This window comes from Amblyomma mixtum, chromosome 3 (genome assembly GCF_055824585.1).
Source record: "Amblyomma mixtum isolate Tamu chromosome 3, ASM5582458v1, whole genome shotgun sequence".
Classification (NCBI taxonomy): Eukaryota; Metazoa; Arthropoda; class Arachnida; order Ixodida; family Ixodidae; genus Amblyomma; species Amblyomma mixtum.
Window position 1 is genome coordinate 148,778,305 of NC_143014.1, and position 10,634 is coordinate 148,788,938.

The 10,634-nt window shown below is 47.5% G+C and overlaps 1 protein-coding gene across 1 annotated transcript; it reads right to left on the bottom strand.

Moving 5' to 3' along the window:
- Positions 1–3,816: 3,816 nt before the first annotated feature.
- On the bottom strand, positions 3,817–5,481 carry LOC149352344 (putative G protein-coupled receptor B0563.6). The gene has a single exon (XM_089577145.1). It carries the CDS (start codon positions 5,479–5,481, stop codon positions 4,360–4,362), a length of 1,122 nt encoding a protein of 373 aa, XP_089433271.1. The 3' UTR covers positions 3,817–4,359.
- Between the last annotated feature and the right edge of the window lie 5,153 nt (positions 5,482–10,634).

The window sequence follows — 10,634 nt, forward strand, 5'->3', positions numbered from 1 at the left end:
TTTAGTTCAAAAGCAAACAACCTGACACTGATGAGACTCGAGTAGCAGAAAACATTACTTCTCAGACGAGTTCAATCTCGTTACCGCAACTACTGCAGGTACTGAATAAAGTCGGTGCGTCGAATTCAGGTTACTTCAGTCGTTTTCACTGATAACGCTTATACGAATCTTTCTGAACAAAATATCTCAAAAAAACAGTCAAAGCAACAGATGATCAGGCCCCATCACATTGCCGCTAGCTGGCCACAGGAGCATTTTTCTCCGCCTGTCTTTACAACGTTTCGATTCGTGCGTGCACAAGGTCAGCGGTTAAAAACACACTGTACATGTGTACACAGACTGAGACCGAGCGGCTTGGACTGCACAGCATGCGCGGCGAAATTGGCGCCCCTGTTAAGTACAGCACGGACTGCGGTCTGTAAAGGGACTATAGGATCATGCTTCCATGCTCCCTAGACCAAGGAAATGCTTATATAATAAGCGAAAATGGGAGCCACGGGATTTTGAAGGCCCTCGTTACATGCGTACATTCTTAAAATTTGCAATATTTCTGGCGTTTTTAATATAACAATAAATCCCTGCACAATTGCCACATCCCCATGAACGCACTTGTTCGGTCTTTACCCTGCTTGAAAAAAAAGGTAAAACAGCAAACGAGCCACCGCACTCAGTTATGCACCTGACAAAAATTGTACTCATACTGCAATTACGTTAGTCAAATTTTTTTCTCAGTTTCTAAAGCGGGGCTTCATGACTCAGTTCATTTTTATAGCGGCGAGCACTGGTCGTCACCTACTGACGAGTTGAAGAGCGCTGAACTGTGTGGCGATCCAAGCGATAATATGAAACTTTTTCCAAAAAATGGTAGAATACGAATTCCTTTGCGGATGTGGTAAGCTAGAGATGTGTATGAGTTAGCAGCTACTCGTTCATTTAAAGGGGAGGATGACACGCAACGCACAGACGAGGATGTCTTAAGGTTCAAGTATCTACAGTACGGACGAAGCAGCTCTGCCTCCGCCAACGCTGAAATAGGCGGTTAAATATGCACATGAACAATTTTTTCAAAGCAATCGCGAGGCAGCTAGAATGCTGCCGCAGCAGCATTGCTACCAAGGTGGACATCGTACTTTCTGATTTCAGGGCTTCCTCATTCGAGCTCGGTTTTCATCTAAGCCATGATTTTTTTTTTCAGACCTCATCTCGATCATGCAGCACCGCTGTCCAAATACTAACAGGGCGGAGCTGATTGCGAGTGATGACGTTAAATATGCTGACAAGAACGGCCAAAAAACACAGACACGCACAATATGCAACGGTGTTACAGGGGGAAGTTAACTAATATCGTAGGGGCGATGGGAGTTAGTCGCCGGCGTTCGCCAACGAAGTAGAGCACTGGTGAGCAGTTCTCATGCAGCACGCAGGGGCCATTGTTTCTTTCCCCTCACAGAAACCAACTTTTTGCAAACGCTCAACTTTTGAAATAAGCGCTGCAACAACAGTCGGGGGAACACAAGCAAAGTGGTCACCAGCGCGCTCAGTCATTCGCGCACGCGGAAGCACAGCTTGTCCCACACACAGCACAGGGAACCAATGGCGAACCAGATGGTTCTTCAAGTGTCCTGCTTCCGCACCACAAGGCGTCCAAGACGAGTTGCAGGGTGGTTGCCGAACGTCGCCAGCCTTCAACTGGACGTCGTGTCTGTGCCACAGTGCTGCGTGCGCGGGGAATGGCCGCCTGGAGCATTTGCACGTGGCTCCGCCCCTTCCAGCACGTTTAGTGAGTGCGTGTTTGTTTGCTGTGCACCAACAAGAGGAAAACGCGAATAACAACACTGGGATGAACAGCGCGCAAGATAGAAATGACAAGCGGGAAAACGCGCACTCGATATGCATACTCACAAACACGAACGTGCCACGCACCCTTCGTGGCGCGTGCCCTGTACACTCAGTTTTGTACGATATGAAATTGACCGCCTCACATGAATTACTCCCGACCCGCATGGAGCTTCTCCCGGCGATTTGTAATGTTCATGTTCATATATTGTTTCTTATTCTCACATGCAGACAGGCATCCGAAAATACGGCGATAATCCAACGCAGCAAACCAGCCAGCAGGAGAAAACGAGAAAAATCGATTCTTACCAGTATGCAGGCAGCTAAGCGGCAGCTGGTCATCCGCTAATAAGGAGCCAGGCGCGGCCGCTGTCTCGTGTAAAGCGGAGCGAGTTTGGAGACGGGCGTCGTTTTACGCCGCGAGATTGATTGTTAAGCCGAGCTGAGCGGATTATACTTCTCTGCACCTAAAGGTGGTCTTGTCCCTACGAAAAAAAAAACAAACTCATAAATATATTTTTTTAATACCACCAGCGTGTGCGTCACACACTGCACCTTCGGGTACAGTGCATGGTTATACATACTATAAAGCACTTCTCCTCCCCACTTGATTCTGGGCTCCCACCGATGTGGGTGGGCATGCAATGCGGGTGCCAGGACTGTGGAAGCCAGTGTCGGTGTTTGTTACGTGTGCCGTGGCTTAATTGCGCTCCATGCGGGTGAGTCTGTACTGCTTACAACACATTTTCTCGCTTTCCCTGCTTTGTACTGCTCTGTGTGGACCCAATTTATGCGCTCTGGAAAAGAGCAAGCGCTTGTCACGGATCGTATATTAAAGCTGAGACGCGCCCGAGCGGATCCCCTGTTGGAGCAGTTCCCAGGCCAAAGAACCCTTTACCCTAGTCAATGAGCGCTGCCATTCGCTATCTTTGTCATCGCATATGTCAAAGAGGAATTGCGCTTCCAAAGGCAAGTTCGCGCGAAGAAATTAAAGGAGTTTTTTGACCAACACTTGCGCCCGACCACCCTCTGGGCTCGAGTCTGTGGTCTGGAAACCATTGCAACAGGTTCAGCATTGAGAGGATTATTTGTCTCGCAGCCTTAAAAAAACTCAACACTAAAAAAAAGGGACGGAAGCTGCTTTTCCTTTTCTTACTTTGCAGTTTGTGTCCTCACATAGCTTGTATACAACTAAGACAAAGAGATGTATTTCAGATTGATTTCTCTCCTCCTCATCCGTCGAGTGCATTGCTAACTTTTAATTATTTCGATTACCTGTCTTTGTTACGATGTAATTCACCCGAGAAATTTTGCCGTATTCCGAATATATATTAGGACTTTTTGTTCTAAGCAGTGGAAAGAAAAAAAAGCCGCGGGTTATTTCTGTAACCTGCTTGGCGTGCAACCGTATAGACGGAACAAATTCTATTTATGAACGTTCCTTCATACCCATGATTTTAAAAATTCTGCATTATATATTGCTCATACGTCAAAGGAGAAAGTTAAAAGCGTGGAGTAGAATTCGGATTATGAATTTTGGCATTTCAGTTATTCATCAGCGGCTATCAATACCATTCTCCATCCTCCCTAATCTACGCCCCTGGGTGATGGGCGGTAAATTGTGTAGCGTTTTTTACATCAATCAGCTTTTTTTTCTTTAACTTCTTTATTTCTGTTTTCTTTTTTAAGATTGCGTTGATTTTTTGCCTATCCCTACGACTTTCTTCAGTCGCGGTTGAATACCTTTTGAAGCACCGTGTACGATAGGCACAAGATTATACCTTAATAAACAACCGGCCTGGCATGGGCACCTTCTTAGTTATTACTTCTTACAGGCAGCAAAATGTCTTGAAATTTCGCCTAAATCTCATATTTACATCGCTAACCTACAGCTTCATAGTATCACTTTTTTTTTATTCACTTCAATACAGTAAAGAGGAATACTGCCATAAAAACACTGTTTCTCTTCTTGACAGAATATATATCTTGTCGCATTTCCACCTCAAAAAAGACAGGCGCTCCGATTTTCAGAGGATCCCATTCTGCTGTGTAGAAGCAGTGAGAGAAGAAACGCGTGAGTTGAGTTAACTACTGAATATCCTAACGATAGTCAAAAGAAATCAAGACCGCAGAGATAACCGCCATGCATTTTGCGCCCACAACTAACTAATGCCCCAACAGATCCGATCCTTCGGTAAAAGTACAGACGCTGCTACAACAGCATCGCTGGCGCTATCGCTCTACTGACCCCTCTTCCCACAGACAATGTTCAATACTTCCACAGTGGACAAGACAGCTTTCAAAAAAGGGAAGGAGTATAGCGCAGGTTTAACAGTATTATAAAAATAACAGTATTCACACCACCAACAAGGTTGTAAACAAACCAGGAGCGCATGACACAGGGCTAAATCACAGTTGGCCACCGTTAGCCTAGGGGACACGTCCTGCCAATCATGAGCTTTGTCCCGCGACACAAAGGCGCACCGGTGCCTTGGCCGCACTCGTGGAGACGGCGCACCATACTTAGAGCCTTGTGCTGCCGTCCACGGCTGTTTTGCTGCTGATGACGTAACTCACCTCCGTTGAGGGTGGTCTAGAGAAGCGGAAGAGTCGGAAGAAAGTCTCCCGAATCTCGGAGCTGCACAAGCAGTAGACGTAAAAGTTCATGGCGAAGTTGGCCATTTCCATATCGTTGGCGAAGGCCCTGAAGAGCTGGAAGCCATAGTTGAGCTCCTTGTCGTCGCTAATGAGCACGGTAAGTATGGCGGCTGGTGTCATGCAGACGCAGAACATGATCACGATGGCCGCGAGCAGAATGACGAGCCGCTGCTCTTCGAGAAACTTTCCGGAGTCGCGTGTGCTGCTGTTCATGAGCAGCTGCCGCTTGCGCATCAGCTTGCGGAAGGTCACAATGATGGTGGTGTTAAGAGCGGCAACCACGAACACGGGGCCCACGCGCACCAGAACCTCCTTGACGAGGAGGTACACCTTGAAGGCCGTGTGCTGCGAGACGAGCACGTTGTCGCACGGCATGTACTGCGTCATGTTCGCGTGCTCGTCCCAGAAGGGCACCGGCATCTTCTGGAAGGCGACAGGGATGTACAGCAGCGCGGCGCCCACGAACGCGCTCAGGATGGCGAGCTTGGCCCGCCGCGCATTGTGGAACTCGCGGTAGCGCGTGGGCCGGCAGACGGACCAGTACCGGTCCATGGTGACGGCCAGCACGATGAACACGCTGCTGGCCATGAGTGCGTTGACGAGGGGCATCTCGACGTGCGCGTAGTAGAAGGCGGCCGGGTAAGAGCGCGGCTGGATTCCGTGCAGGCGCAGCATCGAGAACACGGCCACAACCAGCGTGAGCAGGTCCGAGGTGGCCAGCCAGGTGAGGTAGACGAAGGTGACGCCCTTCAGGTTGGGCCGCGTCAGCACCACCAGGTTGATCAGGTTGCCCACGATGCCCAGCGCGATCACCACGAACGACACGACGCCGTAAGCGATGAACTTGAGCAGCGCGATGTCCTCCTTGAGTTGCGCCACGCTGCGACCGTCGGCAGCCTGTGCCTCGGGCCAGGGGACAGCGGACGACTCCACCCCGGAGTCGTTGGCCGCGGCTGGCGGCGCGTTGTAGTTTGGGCACACCACCATGGCCTTCTGCGAGAGAACGCAATCGCACATAAGCATCACCAAGTGCACCGCTAGCTGCGGTTTCCCGCCAAAGAACCCTTTTCTAATCCATATGACCGCGACACCGAGTCAGTTTTTCCTTAGTCAGCAGAGCGGTCTGCTTGTACTTCCCGCAATATCTCATCAATAAAACACCTCAGTCTGCAGCGTTGTTTTTTCACGTTGCAAATTAGAAGTAAAAAAAATGCAAAAACTCGTGTCGTAAAAGTATTCTTCTTTAATTTCCGACCCCAATCAGCCCTTTAGGCTAAAACTTTTTGCTGTTTCTTAATTTGTATCACTTAACATGTAGTATCTTTCAAATAATAATCGTTAGATTGGAGCAGCAGAATTATTACTGAGGGATTTCATCTTTGTCACGCATGAAAAGCAAGCCACCAGCGCCGGAAAGTTCATGTTATCTGGTGCTGGTAGACAATAAAATTTCGTAGTCTTATATGGTGCCCCTGGTTGTTCATGCCAACGATCACACAACCACAATAGGTTTAGCAGCCCTTTAACTGCCCGCGTTGCCTGGTGATGGACCACAGTAATAAGCAGCCCCTAGCGAGTTTCTCTGCTCTCGTATGCTTTGTGTGAGAGACGCTGAGCGGGAAGCGCTCTTACCTCTTCGCAGCAGTTCTTTTTGCGCTATGGTCAATGTGGCCCTTGTCTTTTCGAAAACTTTTTCACTTGCTTATGCGACATCTTTGATTAAAAGCAAACTGGCTAGATGATAATTTAACTGCCGAAAAAAGCTTTCGTTTTTGGTAACCTTACGGGAAAAGCCAGCTTTTCAATTATTCGACGGTGACAGCGCAGCGACTGCTGTAATTTAAAGTTTGCTTTTAGCTTTGTTAATTCATGTTTCTTCAGTTCTCGAATGCCATCCACGCTCCCCCACCGCGCTTTTTCCTTCTCAAATTATTGAACACGTTAGAAGAACAATTTTGCTGAGCCTATTTTTTCAGAAATGTAAGAAAATCCGCAGCAACATTATTTGGACCAAACGCGAGAAAAGTGGAGTCTGTACTTCTTATCAAGCTGCACCGACGTTAAAATGTGCACGAAGGCAGGAGGAGGATCTAGTCTTCAGAGCAGTGCCGTTTCTGAATTTTTTTTTCGCGCACTAGCTTTTAAGGTGAAGGTTGCTGGGAAAGTCGTAGTAGCTTTCGTAGTCGGGAAGTGTCCGCGGCGAACACACAAGACGACGGCCAGCACGCTTTCTCCGTAACCGCGCCCGTGTCGTAATGAAAACAGGTATAAAACAAGAGCGCGCAAGCGCCACAGCTAGGCTTCGAAGGGAAAGAAAAAAAAAAGGTCATGGGACAGTTGCCACTGTGCTGTGGAAAATTCAGCGACAGCTGTTATGGAATTTATATTTCACGGTATTCTGAGGTAGACAGTGTGAGAGTGACTTCGTATTTCTATTGCTGTAGAGCACTCTTTAGTTTTCCGCACATGCTTGTTTTTCTAATAGCTCTCCTCTCCTCGGGTGGCGCGTTTCTCAGCAGCCGCATCAGATAGACCCTTCCACATTCCTCCGCTCTTGCTCTCCCTACTCCTCACACGTCAAACCAGCATGCATCAAAACAGCGCACAAAAAACAGCCCAGCGAGAGAACAATACCGGGACAAAACGGCACAGCCACAAAACAGCACTGGGAAAAACAGCACGACGAAAGAAGAACGCTGGAAAAAACCAGCATGACGATAAAACAGCACAGCGGAGTACGGCGCAGCGCTGCTGTAGGGGTGAGCTACAGTGGAGCCACGACCGCAAAGGGTAAATTTCAACACATAAGGCTCGAGTAACGAAGTGCTCGTTTCACAGAATAAATAAGGAACAGGGTAGGGTAATATTTGCGATCTCAGTATCCACTTTTCTTCTGGCGGGTAATGTAATGACTAACGCTGAAGGTGTTGTTCTCGAAGCATTGATTCTGTGGGTTGACAATCATGGGACTGAATTCTGGCAAATCCGCCCGTCGTAAGGCTCTGGAAGTACAAGTTCTTATTCCTCAAACTGTCGCTGTCGGCAACTGAATCTTCAGTTGCCGACATTTTCAGGTGGTTTGGTGCTTAACCAAGCCGCTGCTCAATAGTTGTCTGAGACTGACCGGCGGCTACAAAGCTGACCAGAAAATTCCTGCATGAGCGTACATTTGTTCGTGCGGCGGCACATAATGCATCAAATGCAGCCGAGGAAAACGAATATAGCTAGCAAATAAGACAAGATAAACTGCCCCGGACATTTAACCGCAGAGCAGATTCCCGGGTCATTTTATCTCTCAGTTGCCCAGATTCCGCTTACATAATGCATAAAGAAACTATATACTATATCATTGAAGCCAAGCAAGCAAGGACTACATAACCACAAGTTCTGCTATATGCACCGTCCAAGAAACACTGTTCTTCAGTGAATAATCCATCCCTGTTTCTTAGTGAATCATCGAAAGGAGAACTCGCTGACTATAAACGTCGCTGCCGTATGTGTTTTTATTTATCGTTCGCGGTTATGGTTATGGTAGTTTACCCCTCCAGCAGCGCTGCACCGTACTCCACTGTGCTGTTTTGTCGTCGCACTGTTTTTTCGCCGTGCCGGTTTGTCGCTGTGCCGTTCAGTACGGCGTGCTGTTTTTGACGCGTGCTGTCTTTTCTCCGTGCTGTTCTGTCGCCGTACTGTTTTCTGCCTGTGCTGTTTCGTCGCTGTGCCATTTTCTCAATAGCTGTCTTGTCGCTGTGCAGTTTTGACGCATGCTGTTGTGCTGTTTTGATGTGTCCCGTTCTTTCGTGTCTCCGGATGGTTCCCGTGGTAATCACTCTTGGTTATGTATTCCTGCGCGCTCGCTGTACCTTCCTCCAAACAAGGCGGAAAACGTGACAAGCTTTTGTACTGTCTTTCAAGATGGCTCCGTAATTATAAAAAAAAATGGGCTGAATCAGGTGGCTTTCTCTCCCCACCACCTCTCATATTCGCCCAAACAAGAACAGTTGTCAACTAACAGTACAAAAGAGATGGTGGAGATTGTTAAGTTAGAAGTCTACGGAGCCGGTGACTCGTTTCCCCCATTCGCCGGGAACTGTCGTATGCGTGGGCAACGTGTCACGGGACGAGTGGACGAAGACCCGAAGTGCTCTTCGTACTGCTAACAGTCGTCTACACGACCACCGGCCAACATTCCATCATCATTCGTCGCTAGGGACGAGCATCCGACCAGCCCAAACCGGCCACTCGACGTTCAAAAGTTTAACTGAGATAAAAGGACATCAGCATCCAACACGGGAACATCTATTTCAACAATTCCCAGAAAGCTTCTTACAAAAAAGTTAGTTTTTTTTTGCACCTCCTCCATGGATCAACCTTATCCTCTGCATGTTTTAAAAGGTTTATTTCATATTTACGAAGTTCGAGATTGTGTTCACAGGAGATTTCCGTGGCGATCTCAGACTGCGCCTCAAAGCTGCCGTGCTCCGTGGAACTCTCCCGCTCTAAATGCTTAATTATTTCGTCGGCCGCGTTTAAAATTCAGCGAAAGTGCGCTTGCGCCTTCACTTTATGATACTGAATTCGTTTTGTCCTCTGCGAAAGGAACCTCGGCTACTCAATGCTGGAACGAGTCACCGATGTCCCACTGCTCATTAATTGACAAACAGGCCGGAAAAGCGCGAGAAATAGGCCCGCGAAAGAGGTTTATACTGATGCTGTCATTATTTTCTTTACATGAGATGCACATGCTTTGCTGCAACAAGCTCATTCAGCGGCATTCAGCTATTCTTTCTTTGCTTTGCTGCTCACTTGCGAAATATGCCTGTTGGCAGACCTTACCTATCATGGCCCACAGACATACCATGGCCCATCATGGTATATCTATAGCCCACAGTGTTTTTTCCCCTTCAGGGGAAGCCACATTCACTGCGCCTGACTGATCACTCAGTGCAGCTAACTACCGTGTTTAGAGATAATCACATTATGAAGTTTAGAGCTACAAGAAGAGATATCTTTTGCCCAATTATGATTTCTACTTCCATAGTTTAGGCGTTTCATGTTGTGCATACTAATGTCCGTTGCTTAACTAGTGTAGTGGCCTGAAAACATTGCAAGAGGAAAAAAAAATCCCAGATATTTTCATTATAGCTCTTCCAATTAACTCAAAGCAACCCCATTTAGTTGTTTTGCTTTAGACTTCGTGACAAAGATATAGCACATAGGAGGGTGCGGCGTTCTTACCGTGCTTTTGCTTAACCTAATTAGCTTCTACTTAGACTAAAACCTAATGACCGCCGAAGCGATTAAACAGCACACGTTACTGCCGGTGCTTGACATAGGTTAAACGTAAAAACATGCGCAATGCATGCACTGGCCGGAGAAAAGGCAGTAGGCCTTAGTAGCATGCCACCTTCTATGTGGAACAGCACAACGGAATGAGGAAGCGCAGAAAAGATATATGCACAAAGGCTAACCAGACCTCATGACTTAGCTATCCTTTGCACAAAGGACATAGCTAGAAATAAAAAGAATATAATGCGAACAGATTGAGAGATATGTAAACATGCCAGATTAGAATTACGGCCGCCCAATGGGATAAGAGTCAACTTGCATTCAGCACAACTTCACTTGCCGGTTACTATCCTGCGTTCACATACTAAGGCGTTAACATCCAAATGAAAACATTTATCCAGTGTCCTCATTCCCTGCTGAGTGTCAAAAACTGCATAAATTATGAGCCTACTAAATTTAAGGCGACTCCGATCAGAGAACCGGCACACGCAAAGATGTGTGCTCAATGCCTGCACGCGTTTTGACGGCAACGAGTGACTAACGGAAAGAAAAGAGATCTTCGTCCCACAAGGCGAGGAGGGGTGGAGGTAGAATATGCTGAGCCTTTAGGTTAAATGACATGCTTGTGTAATTTACGATGCAAGCGCGAGGACTTGCGGACTAAGCAGCCATGGAAAAGTTGGGAAGAAAAATTGCTAGCGTGCATCGCTTCGAGCGTCAGCACTGAACGTCGAATTATATCGGGAAATGCATTACATTCTGAACCTAATAAACTCCCTCTGCCTCAGCACTCCCATGCTCCTGCAAAGGCCTGACTTTCGCACATCAACGTCTCTTCAACTTCGTAAGTAGTA

Bases quoted from the DNA above. Each gene is read 5' to 3' on its own strand.
- LOC149352344 (XM_089577145.1), bottom strand. From the start codon at position 5,481: ATGGTGGTGTGCCCAAACTACAACGCGCCGCCAGCCGCGGCCAACGAC.